Here is a 21712-nt window from a genome sequence, read left to right as displayed (position 1 = left end):
CTAATTGAATTTGATAGAATCTGTTAGAAACTGAAAGGATCTTAAAGAATGTGATAGAATTTGGGAAAAACTAAGAGATTTTGATGTAGGCGTTTCGGACGTCTTTTGCGGTCATGGAAGTGTCCATAGCGAAAGTTTCTGAGAAATGTATTATTAATTACTTACTGCTTAAGGGTGTTTTGCGCTAAAATCGACAAATCATGTAAAATAAAACAACTAGCTCTCTGCGACAGTACTAAAAGACTAGTTTAGCATTGATTCTTATGTAGTTTCGGGTTTCGACCAAGCCGGCGCTACTTCTTGCCAATTTTAGCGTAGGAACGCCCTTAAAGTCTCAGTTATGTTTGTCATTTAGTATCTTGAAGTCAAAAAGGATGTTTTTGGTTATCAAAAATGATAAAGATATTAACAGTTTCTTCAGAATTATTTAGTAATTATTAAAGAATATAATAATGAAGACTTTTTACCACGAAAATCTTTTACCATTTCCGAGATTACAAACAGAGTAAGTATGAACAAATAACATAAAAGAAGAACACAAACCATGGAAATAAACATTCAAATGACTAAAATGGGGTTGAAAAAAAGAGAATTAACAAAGTGTTGGAAGAAAAAAAAATGAAAACAGCTATACTATAACACTGCAATCAAGAGTAGAAATATATGAATGGTACGACCCATCATGGTATAAAAGTAAAGGACAAAGAAGAAAGGGGTTATGGTCATAAAAAATAACATATAACATATGGGCACGTATGACATGTACTTACCGGTTAACTCACACACTTTATGGTAAACTTTGAACTCTTGTTCGCTCCCAATGTACGGAATGTTGCACTATCTGGTGCAATTTTTAGAAAAATTACACAGGATCCGAACTGACACGGCACATGCACATCCAGCTGCTGCCGACTAAATTTGTAAGGTTAGGATCTGTGACATTAGAAACTAGAGCACTACTTTCACACGGTAGTACACGCCTTTCCTTATGGTAATTTTGAACTTTTTATTACCCATCACCCAGTATGCAGATACCATCTAGTAAAACTGTTTTTCTTAAAATTTTGGTGAATCTGGAAAAAAGTATGTCAATAATGAAGCGGTGGGGTGACTATAGATAAAAAATTACCCAAAATTTGCATACCACTAATTATTCGTTCGTTAATGTTGTAATAGTGTAAAATTGTGCAAAATTAAAGTCGTTTTAGAAAATTATTTTGAATATGTCAAAAAATGTCTAGTGACTTTTGGGATTGGTGTTGGTAGTTTGACATTTCGAGTGACAGTGGAAGTCAAATCAGCAACTAATACGTATATATTTCACGATAATGTCGCAAATAAATAAACTGAGCTCTTGTTCTTTCGTCCACAAAAAAAGTGTATTTTTCTCGATCGTCGTGTTTACGTGGTGCCCCTCTCTCGCCGTACACGTTGCGAAGTGACCGGATGCGGCTGGTTGCCAACCTTCTTCCGCCATATTCTTTGTTTGGGTTGGGAAACAGTTTACGTTTTCCCTTAAATTTATCAACTAATTGCCAGGAAACGACCCAAAAACGGCCTCTCAGATGAAGATGAAACTGGTAGACCAAGTAGTTAGGAGTTTTCGCGTAGCGAAAGTGTTCCGTGAAAATACGGACAAAATTAACAGTATTGACTTTTCCCCGAGCGGCGAGACGCTAATATCATGCAGTGAAGACGACCAGATCGTAATCTACGATTGCGAGAAGGGCACACAAGTCAGGACTGTGAACAGTAAAAAATATGGTGTTGACCTCATACATTTCACACACGCAAAAAACACAGCCATACATAGTTCAACCAAAGTGGATGACACCATCCGATACCTATCCCTACACGATAACAAGTACATCCGTTACTTCCCGGGACACACGAAAAAAGTCGTGTCCTTGTGTCTGTCGCCAGTTGAAGACACGTTCCTATCAGGTTCCTTGGACAAAACGTTGAGACTGTGGGACCTAAGGTCCCCGAACTGTCAGGGGTTGATGCATCTGTCTGGGAGACCCGTGGCGGCGTACGACCCCGAGGGGCTCATCTTCGCGGCGGGGGTCAACTCGGAGAGCATCAAATTGTACGACTTGCGCTCATTCGATAAGGTAATAATAACACCCAGTAAAAATCATTTTTTTATTAATTATTTTCAGGGTCCCTTTGTCACCTTCAAGCTGACCCAGGAGAAGGAATGCGACTGGACAGGGTTGAAGTTTTCGCGCGATGGTAAAACTATCCTCATAAGTACAAATGGTTCAATAATTAGATTAATTGACGCTTTCCACGGTACCCCATTGCAAACCTTCACGGGCCACCTCAACAACAAGGGTATCCCCATCGAGGCGTCTTTCAGCCCCGATTCGCAGTTCATTTTCAGCGGGTCGACCGACGGTCGCGTCCACGTGTGGAACGCCGACACGGGTTACAAAGTTTGCGTTTTGAATGCCGATCACCCGGGCCCGGTTCAGTGCGTCCAGTTTAATCCCAAGTACATGATGCTGGCGTCGGCCTGCACAAACATGGCATTTTGGCTTCCGAGTCTCGAGGATACGTAAACAGTCATTTTGCGTTCGTCAAACCCTCAGTGAAACTGAAAAAGTTTAAGACCGTCCATTGTGCGAATGCGGGGATCATTGCATTTTAGCTCCCTTCCAGTTTTAGTGTGATTTTTCGACAATTCGGAACTAAGATGTAATGTAGTGTAAGTCTTAAATTTTTGCAGTAGGACCTAAAACGAATTTTTTAAAACATTGAATTTGTGTACCTGTGTGTTCTTTTGGGGCGAATCAAGTACGTTTGTAAATAATTTGTTCCCTCTATAGGTTTTTATGTATCGTTTATAAATTTATATAAATTATTTTTATAATAAAACTCTGCATTTTTTTCAACAAGGGCTTGTCAAGTCGGTTTTAAAGAATTGGTGGTAAATGTGATAATAATTGTAGAAATTAACATTAAATCGTGTTTTTAATCATAGTCGTTTCAATTCATGTAATAAGGGTCTTGTTTCTAATACATTTCAAGCTATCAGTATTTGTTTTTGTGATAGACTAGGCTCTTTTTTAATAATAATACATTTCCAGACTGATGTGCACACATAGATTTTATTTTATATTAATGAATGAAAACTGTGTTCTTACACCTCTCTAATTATTAAAACCTAACAATCAAATCGAATTTTATTTCAGGAATGACACTCGTAGCCGACACTACCTCTGTTTGTTCGCAAACAGCCCCCGAAATTTTGTTTCTGTTACCAAAGGTCCACCAGAACCGCAATTTACATATCAGTATTAATGCGCTTGCGTCAGCCAACAGTCAATCTCAAACTGCCGTTCATTCTGTCAATTTTACCTTTTTTGGTGACAATCAATAATGCAAGATTCTTTCAGACTATTGTTTCTAAAATAAAATACCAAGGGTTCCAAAGGTTATTTCACATTAAAAAAAATTGGTCGGAAGTTATTTCGATCGAACTTCCCTCGCTTCTGAAGTACAGTCCAACAAATATTTACTGCTTCTCTGAAAAAATATAAAATGTAGCGCCCTCGAGGTTTTACACTTTCAAAAAAGATAGTTGGGACCCCAGATCCCGTTTCACATAAAAAAAGATATTTGGCGCCCGCGAGAAAGTTTTACATTTTTAAAAATAACAGTTGGGACCCCAGGGAAGGTTTAAGATAAAAAAGAAAACATTTGGGACCCCCGAGAAGATTTTACATTTAAAAAAAACGACCCATGGGACCCCAAGAAGGGTTCATATTCTTAAAAAAATACATTTGGGGCCCCCAAAAAGGTTTTGCATTTTTAAAAAAGGTAGTTAGGATCCCAGGGAAGGTTTCACATAAAAAAAAGACATTTGGGATCCCCGAGAAGATTTCACATTCTTAAAAAAATACATTTGGGGCCCCCGAGAAGAAGAATGTGAAGGAATCTGAAACAATTTCGAGTATGTAATTTGAAAAAATCAAAAAAATCTGAAAGAATCTGAGAAAATCCGAGAGAATCCGAAAAAATATGAAGGAATCTGAAACAATATGAAATAATTTGATGCGATTTGCAGTAATCTAAAAGAATCTGAAAAATTGGAAAGAATAGAATTTAAAAGAATTGGAAGTAATAGAAATGGAAAGAATTTAAAAGATTATTTTGATAGAATCTGAAGGAATCTAAAACAGTTTAAAGAAGTTTGATGTAATTTGAAAGAATTGGAAAGAATAGAATTTGAAAGAATCTGACAGACTGAAAGAATCTGAAAAAATATGAAAGATCTGAAAGTATCCGAAAGAACCCATTAGAATCTGAGAAAATTCGAGAGAATCTGAAAGAATGTGAGAGAAACTGAAAGGAATTTGATGTAACTTGAAAAAATTTAAAAAACCTGAAGGACTTGGAAAGAACAGAATTTGAAAGAATCTCATAGAATCTGACATAATTTGATGGAATCTGACAGAATGTGAAAGATCTGGAAGAATCCGAAAAATCGAAGAGTCCAGTTCAAAGGAGTTTGATGTAATCTGGAAGAATCTAAAAAAATCTGAAAAATGGAAAGAATAGAATTTAAAACAATCTGAAAGAATCTGATAGAATCTAATAGAATCTCACTGAATCTGATAGAAACTGCAAGAATCTGAAAGAATCTAATAAAATCTGATAAAAACTGAACGAATCTTAAAGAATTTGATAGAATTTGGGAGAATCTGAATGAATTTGAAAGAATGTGAAAGTAGCTGAAAGATTCTGATAGAATCAGAGAATCCACGACAATCCGAGATAATCTGAAAGAATGTGAGGAATCTGAAACAGTAGTTTAATGTAATTTGCAACAATCTAAAAAGAGAGAACATAAAGGAATCTGAAAAATTGGAAAGAATTTACACAATTTGAAAGAATATGGACGAACCTTAGAGAATCTGCGAGAATCTGAAGAAATCTGAAACAATTTGAAGGAATTTGATGTAATTTGAAAAAAACCCACAAAATCTGAAATAACTGAAAAAAAATGAATTTGAAAGAATCTGGTAGTATCAGAAATTCTGAAAGCTGTGAAAAAATTTGAAAGAATTCGACAGAATTTGATGTAATTTGAAGAATAAAATAATCTGAAAGAATTGAAAATAAATAGAATTTGAAAGAATCTGAGAGAGTCTAAAAGGATCTCAAACAACTGAAAAGAATAAAATTTGAAAGAATCTGATAGTAACTGTAAGAATCTGAAAAAATTTGACAGATTTTGGGAAAATCGAAGAGATTTTGAGAGAATCTGAAAGTATCTGAAACAATCTGGTACAACCTGATTACCTAAATCTGATAGAATATGAGAGAATCTGATAGAAACTGAAAGAATCTTAATGAATCTGATAGAATCTGAAAGAATATGATAAAATTTGATATAATCTGATAGAAACTGAAAGAATCTTAAAGTATCTGATAGAATTTGGGAAAATCTAGGAGATTTTGAGAGAAACTGAAAGAATCTTAATGAATCTGAAAGAATGATATAATTTGGGAGAATCTGAACGAATCTGATACAACCAGATAATCCACGAGAATCCGAGATAATCTGAAAGAATTGGAAAGAACAGAAATTTGAAAGAACTAGAAATCATAGAAATGGAAAGAATCAAAAAGATTTTGGTAGAATTTGATAGAATATGAAGGAATCTGAAATTTGAAGGAATGTGATGCAATTTGAGAAAATCTATAAAGTCTGAAATAACTGAAAAAATAGAATTTGAAAGAATCTGGTAGAATTTGATAGTATCTGAGAGATTCTGAAAGTTATGAAAGAATCCGACAGAATCTAAGAAAATCCGATAGAATCTGAGAGAATACATGAGAATCTGAAAGAATATGAAGGAATCTGAAACAATTTGAAGGAATTTCATGTAATTTGAAAGAATTTTATGAAATTTGAAAGAATCTGATAGAATTTGGGAAAATCTAAGAGATTTTGAGAGAATCTGAAGTAATCTGAAAGTATCTGAAACAATCCGATTACCTACCTAAATCTGGTAAAATATGAGAGAATCTGATAAAAACTCAAAGAATCTTAATGAATCTGATAAAGTCTCATAGAATTTGGGAAAATCTAAGAGATTTTGAGAGAATCTGAAAGTATCTGAAACAATCTGGTAGAATCTGAGAAAATCGGAAAGCATCTGAAACAGCTGAATGAATTTGATAGAATTTCATAGAGTCTGATAAAAAATTGAAAGAATCTGAATGAATCTGCTAGAGTCTGAGAGCATCTGAAAGAATCTGATAAAATGTGGCAGAATCTGATAGAAACTGAAAGAATCTCAAAGAATCTGAATGAATTTGATAAAATCTTAAAAAAGCTGATAGAATTTGAGAGAATCTGAAATAATCTGAAAGAATCTGGGAGAATCTGATAGAATTTGATGGAACTTAGGAGAATCCGAAAGTATCTGAAACAATCTGATAGAATCTAGGAGAATCTGAAAGAACCTGAATGAGTTTGATAGAATCTTAAAAAATCTGATAGAATTTGAGAGAATCTGAAATAATCTGAAAGAATCTGATAAAATCTGACAGAATTTGGGAGAATCTGATGAAACCTAGGAGAATCCGAAAGTATCTGAAACAATCTGATAGAATTTGGAAGAATCTGAAAGACTTTGATAGAATCTTAAAAAATCTGATAGAATTTGAGAGAACCTGAAATAATCTGATTCAATGTGATAAAATCTAATAGAATTTGATAGAAAATAATGAAAGAATCTTATAAAGAATCTGATAGAATTTGGGAAAATCTGAGAGAATCTTAAAGTATCTGAAAGAATGTGATAAAATCTGATAGAATTTGGGAGAATCTGAGAGAATTTGATGGAACTTAGGAGAATTCGAAAGTATCTGAAACAATCTAATAGAATCTAGGAGAATCTGATAAAATCTGATAATGTCAAACTGCCGTTCATTCTATCAATATTACCTTTTTTGGTAACAATCTATAATAAAATAATAATACAGTAGAGCTACAAGATTCTTCTGCAAATTTTCAAAACATTTGACTACAGTTGTTAATATAAAATATTTGGTATATAACTAATTAAAAAATCATCCTCAGAAGCAAACACGTTTATGTAAACTGCTTATGGTGTCTTTTAAGGGTATTAGAGGCAAATTATTTAATAATAATAAGGGAACATGTTTTTGACTTTTGAGGTTAGTTTTCCCCATCTGTTTAATAGGTCTTATTTATTCTTGTTCAACAACGAAGTGCTCTTTCATGCGCATATAAGTGGTCAGAAAAGATAAACCAAGCAAACTAAAAGCGCTCTTTATATTAAAAATATAAAAGTAATACTTTTCACTTAACAGGGAAAATACTCTTAATATTGTAAAGCTTTTGATCTTCCTCTGACACAGGCGAAGGCGCTCCACTCAGCGGATCTCGACCTTCAAAAGTTTTGGGGAAAGCGATAACATCACGGATGCTCGCCGTCCCCATAATTTTCGACAACAACCGGTCAAGCCCCAGGGCGATACCGCCATGGGGCGGACACCCCGACGACAGCATATCTATAATATGCTGCATACTACTCTTATCAATCCCCAACATATCAAAAACTTTCTCCTGGAGATTTGGATCGTGAATACGGACGGAACCACCACCCACTTCATTGCCGTTGAGAACCAGATCGAACGATAAGGACCTGACCTGAAAATTACGAGTTGTGGATATCTCCACTCACAAGCGAAACATTGACTAACCTGCAACGGTGCTGACTCTAGCAAATGAACATCGGCGGCATTCGGCGCTGTAAAAAGATGATGAGCGGATTTAAGGCCATTTGGTACATCACTGGGTTCAAATAAAGGCATGTCAACGACCCAAAGCAAGTGCATTCCTTTTTTTCGGATGGTTACACTCAGTTTTTCTAGGTAATCTACATAGTCAACCCGGACTTTACCCATTAATTTTTGCTAAAATCGCGTTTTCAATGATAGTTGTAGCAGTTCGAGCTACTTACGGCCTGGGTTTTATTGCCATATGCTAAAAATACGATAGAATCGTCGCTTAAATTAATGTGTCCAGTTAGTTTCGCTGCTACGGGTTCAGTTAACAATTTTGATATTTTTGACACGAATTCTTTGGGCGTTGTTACTTTGGTTTGGACGAATTTAACCAAAGGGAACTGTTTGCTACCTTCACTTAGGTGCTCTTTGATTGGTTTATCCAAGTTTGCATACTCTTTAGGAAACACTACACAATAAGCACCAAAATCGTCACAATTAACCAACTTGTTGTTCAGTTTGACAATTTCGGTGCAATTTTGCAACTACAACACCTTTATTAGTAACAAATTTCGAAATTTGACACTTGTACCTTGAAATCAAACCTCACATCTGGTTGGTCAGACCCGTACAACTCCATCGCGTCATGAAATGTGAGTCTTGGGAATTTTTTTGGCAAAGGTTCTAAAAATCGCGGCCATGAATACCCTAACAACTCCTCTACAAGAAGCAAAATGCCGTCTAAGTTAGTGAAAGACATTTCTATATCTAGTTGGGTGAACTCGGGCTGGCGGTCGGGCCTGGCCCCCTCGTCCCTATAACATCTAGCTATTTGGAAATACCTGTCGATCGCTCCGGCCATCAGCATCTGCTTAAATTGCTGCGGGCTCTGAACTAACGAGTAAAATTGGCCCGGAAATCGCGTCGGAACTAAGAATTCTTGCGCGCCCTGAAACACACCACTAGTGGCGCCCTCTTCACTAAACTCGAAAGTCTTTTTTAAATTTTGCGTACGCGAATATACTTACACCAGGTGTGGCTTTAAACAACGTGGGGGTTTCAACATCCACAAACCCGCCATAATTAACAAGAAACTGGCGCATTTTCATCAACATTTCAGAGCGCACTCTTAAATTGCGTTGCATTAAAGGAAAGCGCAGGTCTAAATAACGGTATTGCATACGTAGAGCCTCCTTGGCTTTCTGGAACTCTCTAATATTGAAAGGGAGATTGTCTTTTGACTTATTAAGAACTGTGAATTCTTCCACATGGACTTCCACGTCGCCTGTGAGCTGACTTTTGTTTTTCATGCCATCAGGGCGCGATAGGACGGTGCCTTTCACCTGAATGATAGTTTCAAGGGGCAAAGATTGCAGCAGTTTTTGCGTTTTCGAGTCCTGCAACTCTACCAATAACTTTGGTTGTGTGTATTAAATTAATTACTTTTTCCGAGATAATGAGTTGAGTAACGCCATAGCTGTCCCTCAAGACGACGAATTTGTTCATTCTTTGAAACTCCAACCAGCCGCATAAGACCACCCTTTCCCCTACATTGTCGCTTCTTAGGTCACCACAAGTGTGCGTTCGTTGCGTGTATTTATTTACGTTATTGCTTATGTCGCTACCTGAGGTGTCGTCTTCGTCCACTAGGTAGACGTTTTCGGGTTTGTAGGTGGATACGTGGCGCTTCAGACATAAGTGTGCCCCCAGAAAGCGTTTAGGGTTCAGCTGAAATTCCATCATGATTTAACAAAAAAAAAAAATTGTGATGTGTCATACTTGAGAGGGTGGAAATTTTTTGGGGAAACTCAACTTCATCCTTGCCACGGTTCTCACAATTCTGTACATTTTCACCTATTTAGGGTCTTGTATCTACTCATGTTCGGTTTTTGAATTTTCCGAATCGATGACGGGTTGAAGTTGACAGCTGTCAATTTGTTGTTTGTGCGCATGCTCGTGCGCACGCGCACTCGAAAGTTCGTTGGTCATTGTAGTCCCTCCCCCACCCCAGTTTTCAATCCACGTAAAGCTTGCAAGAGGGAAGCGTTGTTGTGGGTTCCTTAAAATCAGGACTTTTGCACGTTATTTATTCATTGTGGTCGCAAATTCACCGCACGAAAATGAACATAGAAGAGGAAGTTTTGCGAATCCAGAAGAAACTAAATAAAATGACTTCGGAAGACGGAAGTGTACGTTTTTCCAGTTTTGTAAATCACACTAGAAAATCCCCTGCAAATCCAACCGTCGCGAGTCACCTACCAAAGACCGGCTCATTTTTGGGTGTGTTTTGCAAAACTGGTCGTATCTATTTTTGTTTGGATCAAACCCACCTCATGACTGAAAGTGGAGGGAAATTCAAATTTTGTTGTTGTAGGGTCAAGAGCAAGCGCTCGATTTACTAAAACAGTTACAAACGTTAAACATAAACTTGGAAGTGCTCACAAAAACGCGCATTGGAATGACAGTAAACGCGCTCAGGAAGTCCAGTAAAGACGACGAGGTTATCAGCCTGTCGAAAACCCTCATCAAAAACTGGAAGAAATTCCTCTCGGGTTCCAACGTCAAAGAAACAAGCAGTGGCTCGTCGAAACCGAAAAAAGACAGAGAGGATAGGAGCAGCCGTGAGGAGAAGGATCGAGACAGGGATCGAAAGCTACCGAGTCAATTCCCTCCAGCCAGTTCAAACACAACAGACGCCGTCAGACTCAAGTGCAGGGAAATGCTGGCGGCGGCTATCAAATCAGACAACGACGACTTTGAAGGTACATATTAAATTGGTAGTGCGTGACAGGGGTCAGTCCATTACGGAACATCAAAGGAAACAACTTTTTGCCACATTGTATTTATACCCAACAAGACGGCATTCATAATTTTAAAACGAACAAATAACTGCATAAAAAATGACAATTTTTTGTTTGACATTTGGAAAAAATTGCTAAAATTTTTTCATTGGTTATTTAATTCGTCGATAACCAATAGGAACAGCTTTCACGATCACTTGATTTAATCGCCACTTTCTATTGGTTGTCACACTGTCACTCACTTTGAATCGTTTTCAGGATGTGCAACGCCGGAGGACCTCGCTGAAGAGCTCGAAGAAGCGATATTTCAAGAATTCAAAAACACAGATATGCGGTATAAAAATCGGATTCGTTCCCGCATAGCTAACCTCAAAGACGTGAAAAATCCCAACCTGCGGACCAATTTCAGGATTGGCGCAATCTCAGCGGCTAGATTGGCAGTCATGACCGCTGAAGAAATGGCCAACGACGAAATCAAACAGTTGAGGGAGAAGTTTACGAAAGAGGCTATTAACGATGCACAACTAGCCACCGTGCAAGGTACCAAGACGGATCTATTGAAGTGCGGTAAGTGTAAGAAGAGGAATTGTACATATAACCAGGTTCAAACAAGGTCGGCTGATGAACCTATGACAACGTTCGTTCTGTGTAATGAGTGTGGTAACAGGTGGAAGTTCTGTTGAGTTGTTTTTTTTTAGTTTACTTAAATTGTGGAAGGTTTCACTATTGTGTGGACAAACGAGTATTGATTTTGTTCAGTTCATACCTGTAGGCCCACTGCGTCATTAATAAAGTCTTAATTTTATCCAAGTAGGTTTTATTGTTAAACTACACTCACAGACACAGTTGTTAATAAAATACTATTGTTAAAAAAGGGACGCTAATTACAATGTTAACTACATCTGGTTATTGTATAGAACCTAAACTAATTGATTTTGATTTTTTGGCTTGGCTGAGCCGCCCAGAAGGTTCCACCATCTTCAGCTACAGTCACGCTGAAACACACATACACACAGATATTATAACAGAACACCTGCTCAGATTTACTTACAAAATTTGATAATTCCCTGAACCTTCTGGAGCTTTCCATTTCAAAACGAGATTGTTCTTGTCAACAGCATTTTTATGTGTGGCAGCGCTCTAAATAAAAGTATTAAGCGAAAAACTCATTTTAATTATTGATCACTTACTCCAGCGGTGCCGTGGCAGTTGATGGCTTTCGCGTACTTGTCGGTGTCGGCGATGTCGAAGCTTCCGACGGCTTTGTCGCCGTTCCTGACTTGCAGCAAGAACCCTTTGAAGGGCTTGCCGCCGATCGTGATCTCGACGACTTCGCCGGCTTTGGCCTCTTTCTTGCTCACTGCGATTGTGTAGGGGAGGGGGGGCTTCTGGGGGTCCACGGGGTGTTTTGGGGTCATATCATCACAGACGGATTCGGGGGCTCCGGCGGAGTAGCCCCAGGAGGTGGCCACGAGGGCGGAAACGACGACCAAGGCGATTTTCAACATTCTTAAAAAGGAAAATACAGTTAATCATTTTTTTATTCATGAGCCAAATTGGGGTTAGGTCCTAGCCTAATCAAGGTAAGAATTTTGAAAAAAATCGCCATAATGTCAGACTGCTTTCGCTGTATTCTGTATATTTCTGTGTTTTTTGTTTTTTTTTTTTTAGTTGATGTAAAATCATGTACCAAAGTTTATTCATACGATCTAGTGAGGTCTCAAGATTTCAGAAGAATTCGCCATCTACTTTGTAAGACAAATCATAAAATTTTATCCTACAATTTAAACTTTCTTACCATAACCTGTATGCTCAAAGTTAAGAATAAGGGTGAATAAGACATTTTTTATTATTATTTAGAAACAAAAACGGTGCCTCCACAGCGAGAGTGATTGGCATCAGAAGAACAGTGAGTGTAACGTGAATAACAGACTTTTTGTGGGTAGACAGTTCCGTATCGTTGGTAGAATAGGAAGTTCGTTGTATAGTTTCTTAGATAAATCGTAAATTTTGATTTAACTTTTTTAAGTAACGCTGTACATTTGAATAAAATAAATGACAAATTAACGTAAAACGTGGTCAATAATTCCTGTTTGTGTTGGCATAAGCAAATTTTGCTTGAAATTGGCAGAACCGTCACCTCCCTCCTTGTTTGCTGTTGTCAAAATTTTTTATTGATTTTTGCTAAAATGTCATAACCTAACTTTTCTGAACGTTTAAAACTCAAAAGTGACATCGCGCAAGTATTTGGCGCAGGGTGGGTAATAGCGCAAGAAAAATATCCCATAATGGGTTAATTAATTGCCAACTCAAACAGGATTTGTTGATTACGCTGTAAATGCAGAGTCGCTCGTTCAAAATCAAATTTAATTTCCGGATTTTTTGGATAAACTATTTTCATGATAAAATAAACGTATAGAAGGTAGATTTATTAAATCAAATCATGTTTAAAGTGAAATTTTTAGAGGGAATGAACCGACAAATTTAAGTTTTACCGTCAGCACTCAGTATAATCCAAAAATTTTAATTAAAATAAGAGGTTTAAAATTTACACCATAATTTAAAAAATACAGGATGATACAAAAATGGCGTACTAACGCTACGACACGTAAGCACTGTTTATTAAGCAAAGAAAAAAATATAATTTAAAAAATCGTTACACCCAAATGTAGAAAGCAAAAACCTTCAAAGTTTAATTTTTCTTTTAGATTATTTGACCACTTGGGTTAGAGATATTATTAAATTGATTCGTTTTGAACGTATTTTGTGTGTGTTTTTTTTTTTTTTTTGTTATGTACTTTTAGCAGTTTTAGCACTTTTAATTTAAATCAGTTAAAACATAGTTTTTTCCGTAAACTAGCGAGTACTGGGTGACTAGGTATCAATGATTGGACCAAATTTTTGGATTGGTAATTCTGAATTATTAGCAGCAGTGTTAGTATGTCGATTCACAGTTGTCAATTTTGACATGAGTGCGCCTAAAAACCAATGAGAACATGGCAAATAACACTTGCAGCCACTGAATTGGTGCCCAAAATTTCGATTTGACATCAGCTATGTCATTATAAAATTTTAAATATGTCGCCAACTTGACAACAAAGTCACAAATATTAATTAAAGAAATTGATAAAAAGTAAAATTATTGGATTATTTATACCGGGTGTATGAAAAATGGCGGTTTCAGTACACATTATTTACGGCGGTTTCGGGAGTCAAAAAAAAATAAATAAAAACATTCTTTATGATGTAGATTCCGAAAAAAACTGATTTTGGCAAATGACATAGCTTCTAAGAAAAGAGAGGGTGGGTGGGGGGGGGCTAGTAGCTGCCAAGATAAGGCTGATTTTGGCAAATGAGAGATCCTTTAAGAGAAGAGAGGGTGGGTGGGCGGGGCTAGTACCTGCTAAGATAAGACTGATTTTGGCAAATGAGATCCGTCAAACGGGCCAATTTCAAATTGAATTTACGATTTCGCAAGTCTATAGCAACGGCACTTTCGATTTGGCAAATCCAACTTGAAATTACCCCTTATGAAAACAGAAGGCGGGTGGGCGGGGTTAGTACCTATTAAAAAAATCTATTTTGGCAAATGACATACCGCTAAGAAAATAGAGGCCGGGTGGGTGGGGCTAGTACCTGCTAAATTAAGGCCGATTTTGGCAAATGACATATCTTCTAAGAAAAGAGAGGCTGGGTGGGCGGGGCTACATACCTGCTAAGATACGAGTGATTTTGACAAATGAGATGCCTTCCAGGAAAAGAGAGGACGGGTGCTGGGTTACCTACTAAGATAAAACTGATTTTGGCAAATCAGGGGGACCCTCTAAAAGAAGAGAGGGCGGGTGGGCGGGGTTAGTACTTGCTAAAATCATGACTGATTTTGGCAAATGAAATCTCTCTAAGAAAAAAGAGGGTGGGTAGGCGAGGCTAGTACAGTTTTATTCAAAAAATATTGGACAGTTGTCGTTTACTAAAATCATAACTTGTAAAATGTGCCTTATTTAGATAACCTTAATTTACTAACAGTAGTGTCATATATGTCGGATATTAATATATCAAAGCATCGTTTGACGAAACAAATTTTTGAAAAGTGTCAAAATGACAGTAAAGCTTGAATCACATATGATTTGTCATAAATGATAGAATGACAGTGCCTAACATTCTTTGAATAAAACTATTTGTTAAGATAAGAGTGATTTTGGCAAATGAGATACCTTCTAAGAAAAGAGAGGGCGGGTGGGCGGGGTTAGTACCTGCTAAGATAAAACTGATTTGGGTTTTTGTAAATGAGATACCCTCTAAGAAAAGAGAGGGTGATGGGTGGGCAGGGTTAGTACCTGTTAAAATAAGCTCTATTTTGACAAATGACATACCCGCTAAGAAAATAGAGGGCGGGTGTGCGGGGCGAGTACCTGCTAAGATAAAACTGATTTTGATTTTGGCAAATGAGATCTCTAAGAAAAGAGAGGGCGGGTGGGTGGGGTTAGTACCTGCTAAAATAAGACTGATTTTAGCAAATGAGATCCCCCTAAGAATGGACAGGGTGGGTGGGCGGGGCTAGTACCTGCTAAGATAAGACTGATTTTGGCAAATGAGATACACTCTAAGAAAATAGAGGGCGGGCGGCTGGGGCTAGTATCTACTTAGATAAGACTGATTTTAGCAAATGACGTATCCTCTAAGAAATTTAATTAAATTATTATAAAAAAAGACAATAGAGGCTTCAAAGCACTTTCAAATTCTTTTCAAACAGAAATACCTAGAACCTCAAGATTTTTTAAAATTTTTCAAAAAAAAAACGGGGTCCCAAAATTAATTCAAAAACAGGTCAAGTCAGAGTTTTCCAAAAATAGAACATCCAAGTCCCCAAAAGTGTTTTAAGTAATTTATAAAAAAAATCTCCATGGGCTCCCAAAATAATATACCATGGGAACTCAAGAATTAAAAAAATAAAACACTAAAAGCTCAAAAAAAATTTTTTTCAAGTTCATCCAGTAACAAAACACCAGATTCTTTTAAATTTATCCGAAAATAAAACACCAAGGGGCCTAAAATGAACTGTGAACATTCTAAACGTAGGGTTTTGAAAACTTTGACAATTTTTACATTGTCACATCCATATCTTTGTACAGTTAGTTCCAGAAAAAACGGGAACTGTCCAAATTAATATGACAGATTACTGTGTGAATTTTTCTAGTTTAAACCGGACTATTTTGAAATAGGTTAGAACAATAATGAGTAATGACATTACAAAAATTTTGTGTCAAAATAGTGACAAATATTTAACAGATTTGTCAAATTGACAAGTAAGAGACAGGTACATTTTACATTGGACAAAAATTCCGTTCCTGTTTTTTTCTGGAGCCAACTGTACATTCTAACTGAAATGGTAATGGGCGAGAGAAATATTAACTTAACAGTTTTATTGCTAGTTATTGTGATAATGAATGTGTTGTTTAGTTGTTAAACGTAGCAAAAGAACCAATTTTAAAATCATTATAACTCCACCAAAATGTGAGAAGGAATATTTTTACTATTTTTCCGGTATAGTATGAGCCCACATATTCTAAAGTTTTATAATTTCTGCTATATCTAACAAAAATTCACATCAATCACATCACACATCTGAAAAAGATAAAACTGTTTTTTGCTCACTAACATATTTATTTGGGTACATGAAATAGTTTGGACTTCAATTATTCAAAATAATTTTGGAATTCTGCATTCATGATTTCTTCATTTTGTAATATTACAAAAAATAAAACTTATTTAAAATGAATCTGACAACAGTGGCTAATTTTTCACATTTTATGAACTTAAAAACGTATTTTACTGTTGAGTGAGTTATAGTGCTCCATTTTTTAATCACCTTGTATACTATATCTAAAAAATCATCAATAGAGAGACAGCTGAAAAACGCTGATATTTTCGTATTCTACAACCTGCGAAAAGTCGAAAAATCACGAAATAGGGCATGATCGTATTACTCTCGGAAACAAAAGAAAAAATAAAACACTCTTCTAACCAACATTGGCAAAGATTTGCCAACAAAATAGTAAAAATCATAGCCAGATTTAATTCCATTTTTTTAGCCAAGCTATGCATTAGTATTTGCTAATTATTATCATCTTCTGCTTCATTTATTATTTATTCAAATCCAACTATGTCTACTGTGTTGACCAGTAGATACCAGGAAGAATGATGTTATTTCCGTACTCTAATTTGTTGTAAAGGGGCACGCTTTAATTATATTGTACGACTAGAAAAATCAAAAAACTCCCGAGTATATAGTTAGCTATGAATGCCACAATTGACAAACGTACATACTATTAGGCTATCATTTTGGAACCAACATTTACAAAACAGATTTGCCAACACAAGTTTAGAATCACAATCAGCTGTAAACCTTATTTTTTAAACACAATTTTGTAACGTTAACCGGACTACAAAAATATTTGCAAAACTTAAAAATGAAATGTAAACATTTATTTGCTTTAAGTACATAAAAAATCAATAAAGTTTGTACAAACTATAGTGCTTACAAATAAGAAATAACGTTATATAATAATGTAAAACTGTATAGAAGCCTATTTAATGTCAGCTGTCGGTGATTCCTGCCTCAACCTCTCCACGTCATTAAAAATGACCTGCGCCCCACCCCCACACGTGGGCACAATATCACCCTTGTAAACTTTAGTTTCAACATCTCCCCCATCATCTTGTTCTTGCGCAATCAGGCAATATTTACTCTGTTTGGGATTAGTGACATCACTGGCTTTACTCAGCTTAGTGACAGACTTTCGTTTTTTCATGGACGGTTGCAACACGGTACCCAAAGGTACAGGTTTCACTGAATTATGCTCCAGCCACACCTAAAACAAAATAAATAATAGAAAATGTGGTTGAAAAATCACACTAGTATTACATCTCCGGCTGAACGTGACCTGCGCTGTCTAGACGCTGGCGTACCAATGGGTCTTCTAGTTTGTTGCTTTGGGGTTTCTGGAGGTTGGACATATTCTTGCACCGGAGGCGTCTCCACAACCACCACAGGAGCAAAATCGCCCTCTAGAATCTCTTTCACTTTTTGAATTTTGCTGTCTTTAGCTCGCATAGCAGCCTGCAGATGCTCTCTCTGTCGTCTCAGTTTAGCATCCAGCTCGTGGTCCTTTTTCTCGTTCTGGAGCGCCATCTTTTGCTTGATTTTTTCCTTCTCTAAGATGTTTTTATTTATTTTTAGATCCTTCTCTGCGATGGTGTTGCGCAGAGCGCAAATTTCCCCCTGATGGTCCCTCAGTTTCATATTAAGATCGCCGTTTTTGCTCTCCAAGTCTGCCAATTTTGACTCAACATTCGTACACCTTTGTTTCTCCTTCTTGAGCTGCGCCCTCATACTTTTCACTTCTGACTTCCCCAGGATGTTCTCCTGGTAGATTTCAATCAATCTCTTGCGAAAGTGGTTTTCTTTCTGGTCCAATTCCTCATCCGCGGTCTTAATTTTCTGGCGCCGGGTTTTCAGAACGTTGAGCAGTCGTTCAAGGGCCACCTGACTCTCTTCAAGACTGTTGAAACTTAATTTAATTTCCGGTAATTTCGGACCGAGGGTGAACGTCCCGCCGCTCTTGCAAGCGAACGGTGTGGCTGGCTTTTTCTGAATCTTTTTCTTGTGTGGAGTAAATTTGGGCTCAGCGCGGGCTACTTTCACGTCTTGCGTGGTCTCCGCGAACTTCATCACTTGAAGATTTTCTTCAAAATCTTCAGCTGATGGGTTGACGCAGACGATCATCACCACTCGACCTTCACCTTCAAAGTAGTTTTTGAAGAGGAGGGTCAAGCGGCTGTCTCTGTACGGCACGAGTCTGTTGGCGCCGGTTAGCTGGTTTTCGCGCAAAATTTCCAAGCAGGTTCGGAGCGACAGCAACGAATTGTTAATCTGACTGGCTTCTCTGAGCAGTTGTCCCGTGTTTTGGGTGCGATTGGTGCGTTCAGACCCCGCTAAATCCACGAGACTGAGTTGAGCGACTTTGAGTAAATTCGAGTCGGGGATGACTGGCTGACCCTCCTCGTTGTGAGCTAGCTGTTGAAATTGGACTACTCTAATGTTAAAAATGGAATGGCTGCGACTAGATACGGAATTTAAAACAGTATTGCCCATTTTCTTGCGTTTTTGACCAATATTGAAGAGCTCGAACGCTTCTTCGGCGGATTTCACCTCGGTTTCGACCACCCCGTTCACGTACATATTTTTCTGAGAGTCTTCTCGCAAGATTTTACCTTGAAGCGTTTTCCCACTATTTTCATCCAACAAATCATAAACTGTATTATTATAAATTTCAATATAACTCACGAAAACTGAGTACAAGTTGTTTTCGTTGATATCCATAATTTTCGCTCCGTCGTTCAAGTACGATTTATCTTTCAATTTTTTACCGTTGCTTCTGCCAGGAGTTTTCGAAGCCGATCTTAGTATAAACAACTGATCTTGCATTGCATCCTCGCGCGACTGAACCTCAAATCCGTTCATCCGGTCGGACTTAATCACGCACTTTGGGGCTTGAAAATCCGCGATTGTATTAAAAATGGTGTAAATACACTTCGGCATGATTCCCGGGTTGTTTTGGTCACCGGTCAAAGTGTGAGTCTTACCTGACCCGGTGACCCCATACGTGAACAAAAGTCCGTTTTTACCGTGCAACAAATCCACCAAAAAGGGGTACGCCACGGTGTCAAAAACTTCCTTCTGGGAGGCATAGTTGGTGAAGATGTGTTTGAATTGGCAGTGGACTTCCTTACGTATTAACTTGGATTCGGCAGGGGTGGTTAAAGCCAACACTGAAGACGATAATAGTTTGATACAGTTGGACTCCTGGTCGTCTTGCAGGGGGCGCAAACGGCAAAAAACTTGCACGGCATCTTTTTTCTTGGCCAGGTCGGAGTTTGATAAGGCGGTTTTTTCCCGGCGTAACTTTGGTGTGAATTTACTTACAGGGTTCATCTTGATGTAGTACGGGTTTATTTTAGTCAAATCACTTTGTGGAGAGTCGAATAACGAGCATTTGAAATTTTATGCTTGAGGAGTCGTGATAACCGTTTTTCACCTTGAGCACTTTTGAATTTGAACGGTTGACAAGTGACAGCACGATTAGTCGGTATTGCAGGTTACTGCATCAATTGTAGACTTAAAAAAGCGAATAAATAAAAATTCGTGCTTAATATTTTAACACGAATATTTTTTTCAAACCGAATTAATTAATCAATTCAACTTGTAGTAAGGTTGTTTTTAAAAAAAAACTAATTAATCACCTCAAGGTTTACATAGTTGGCGCTGATTTTTGACATATCAACAAAGTTTCTGACAGAGTGTATCATAACCAAGCTAATTATTTTTGTTAATAATTGCAGTAATTGTTGTTAACAATATACATAAAAGGTAAGGATTTTAATTGTCGCGATTGTTATCACTTTTGCGTGAATTAATGTCTAGTTCCTACATAATTTTGCGTTTGTTAAGGTCAACTTCTATTTACAGTCTAGGCTCCTTATCCTGCGTTGATCAGTTTCAAGAGTACGACAACGCAAATAATAACTCATTACGAACCATTGTGTAGTATAAAATATCAACTCATTTACTAGAGGGACGCTAGGATGGAGATAAATATCAAAGGCTATTATCGAGGCATGTTAAAAGTAGTCAAGGTTCAGCTTAACAACGGAAGGTTTTTCAATTAAATTCGGCTAGTAAAGTGCGCGATTATTTTAAATTAAATCGGGGGAAGACGGCATATTTATTATTGCTAGTTCCAGTGTTTAAAAATGATTTAATGCAGAGATTATTTTACACAAGTCTTTACTTAGAACCGGGCATTTACGACACGTAATTTACAATTCTAACACATGACTAATTAAATTTATGACTGCCTTATTTAGGTACAAAGTTTTGTTTTTATTTTTAAATGCACTTTCCCATTAGATGCTTTTTTATCAAGTTAGGCGACCAATATTAATACTAATTTTATTTTTTTCGCGAATCATTTGCATATTATTCCTACTTTCTTACTATTGGAGGTCACGTTACAATCTCTTTGGGAAAAAAACTCGGTGGTATAATTTTTTTTGAAACAGGAAACGGACAGAAAATGCCCGCTTTATTCGCGTTTCGGTGTTGGGTGACCTGATATACCAATTGACCATATACAGGGTGAAATCAAAAAGTGAAACCGCCGGTATCACTTTTATCACCGCTGATTTCTTTAGATAGAAAACGAGAGAATATTTTTGGCTTCGTTTCATTTATATTTATTTGAAATTATCGTGCGTTTTTTGTGTATGTTATATTCACAAAAATCCGTTTTACAGGAGAACTTCAAATAGGAGAAAGTATCTCGCAAGTAGTGAAATTTTTATTTTTTGTTTGTCAAGAGTAAGCTGAGGAAAATTTTGTCTGTTCCATAGCTCCTAGAATCTGAAAAGGTAGGTCTCCCGTTTTTACTTAGAAATTTTAAATTAGGGTTCAGATTCATAGACGATTATAAAAATTTCCGTGTTGAATACTGATAGGTATATACAACGAAATTTTTTGAAAATTTTGTAGAATTTATTTATTTATTTATCTCAAAAAAAATGAGACTGAAGCCAAATTAATCAGAATTAGTTTTAAAAGTAGTCTTTAATTAACTTTTTTTTAATACAAGTGATTTCGCAATAATTTCTATAAAAAAAAATCGATCACTGACATGTGTGATACTTAAAAATGCACAATAAATTAACTTAATTGGACTTTATTGAGTAATAAATCAAAGTTGCCCCCAGTTAAATTTCGCACCTCTTAAAATTTTATTAGGTACTCACCTGTTCTACTTGATCTCTTCTCTAGACCGAAGTTGGAACTAACCTACCTACTCTTTATTTCTGTGCATTTTACTTTCAAATTATACTTTAATTGAAGGGGGGATATTTACAATGTCTAAATTAAATATCACAGTATACGCTAGCACGCACCGCTAACGAAGCTTGACAACTTGATGAATTTCAAACATGATATTTGGTACTTCCAAACCACTTTTTATGTTTTTTTTTTCGTGGTTCTAGTCCTGTTCGGTATACTATGAAGGATCTCCTTGTGAAAGGGAAGTTACCGATAC

At 36.8% G+C, this 21712-nt stretch overlaps 5 protein-coding genes and 1 long non-coding RNA gene across 6 annotated transcripts; 2 read left to right on the top strand and 4 right to left on the bottom strand.

Annotated features, from left to right (window-relative positions):
* Nucleotides 1-80: 80 nt before the first annotated feature.
* LOC135133637 (uncharacterized) lies at nt 81-1214 on the bottom strand. Its single transcript, XR_010281187.1, has 3 exons — nt 1130-1214; nt 771-1073; nt 81-138 (listed from the first exon to the last, which is right to left on the bottom strand). It is a non-coding gene; the product is annotated as an uncharacterized LOC135133637 (long non-coding RNA).
* Nucleotides 1215-1298: 84 nt separating this feature from the next.
* On the top strand, nt 1299-3181 carry LOC135133636 (WD repeat-containing protein 82). Its single transcript, XM_064062090.1, has 2 exons — nt 1299-2114; nt 2163-3181. The coding sequence occupies exons 1-2, from the start codon at nt 1566-1568 to the stop codon at nt 2562-2564; spliced, it is 951 nt and encodes a 316-aa protein (XP_063918160.1). The 5' UTR covers nt 1299-1565; the 3' UTR covers nt 2565-3181.
* A 4115-nt stretch (nt 3182-7296) lies between these two features.
* Nucleotides 7297-9753, bottom strand: LOC135133749 (aspartate--tRNA ligase, mitochondrial). The gene is made up of 7 exons (XM_064062241.1): nt 9550-9753; nt 9214-9498; nt 8799-9167; nt 8363-8719; nt 8007-8315; nt 7747-7959; nt 7297-7693 (listed from the first exon to the last, which is right to left on the bottom strand). The coding sequence occupies exons 1-7, from the start codon at nt 9616-9618 to the stop codon at nt 7343-7345; spliced, it is 1953 nt and encodes a 650-aa protein (XP_063918311.1). The 5' UTR covers nt 9619-9753; the 3' UTR covers nt 7297-7342.
* Nucleotides 9754-9783: 30 nt separating this feature from the next.
* Nucleotides 9784-11376, top strand: LOC135133752 (transcription elongation factor S-II). Its single transcript, XM_064062244.1, has 3 exons — nt 9784-9959; nt 10145-10532; nt 10830-11376. The coding sequence occupies exons 1-3, from the start codon at nt 9891-9893 to the stop codon at nt 11252-11254; spliced, it is 882 nt and encodes a 293-aa protein (XP_063918314.1). The 5' UTR covers nt 9784-9890; the 3' UTR covers nt 11255-11376.
* Nucleotides 11372-21552, bottom strand: L(2)34fc (lethal (2) 34Fc). Its single transcript, XM_064062245.1, has 4 exons — nt 21420-21552; nt 11762-12080; nt 11623-11711; nt 11372-11566 (listed from the first exon to the last, which is right to left on the bottom strand). Exons 2-4 carry the CDS (start codon nt 12077-12079, stop codon nt 11497-11499), a joined length of 477 nt encoding a protein of 158 aa, XP_063918315.1. The 5' UTR covers nt 12080; nt 21420-21552; the 3' UTR covers nt 11372-11496.
* On the bottom strand, nt 17036-19719 carry LOC135133663 (kinesin-like protein KIF23). Its single transcript, XM_064062129.1, has 2 exons — nt 17497-19719; nt 17036-17443 (listed from the first exon to the last, which is right to left on the bottom strand). Exons 1-2 carry the CDS (start codon nt 19564-19566, stop codon nt 17159-17161), a joined length of 2355 nt encoding a protein of 784 aa, XP_063918199.1. The 5' UTR covers nt 19567-19719; the 3' UTR covers nt 17036-17158.
* Nucleotides 21553-21712: the final 160 nt, after the last annotated feature.

Source organism: Zophobas morio, unplaced genomic scaffold (genome assembly GCF_036711695.1).
Source record: "Zophobas morio isolate AGI-343-1 ecotype UQ-CSIRO unplaced genomic scaffold, CSIRO_AGI_Zmor_V1 ptg000022l, whole genome shotgun sequence".
NCBI lineage: Eukaryota > Metazoa > Arthropoda > Insecta > Coleoptera > Tenebrionidae > Zophobas > Zophobas morio.
The sequence above is the reverse complement of the archived record's forward strand: the minus strand, read 5'-3'. Positions and strand labels throughout refer to the sequence as shown.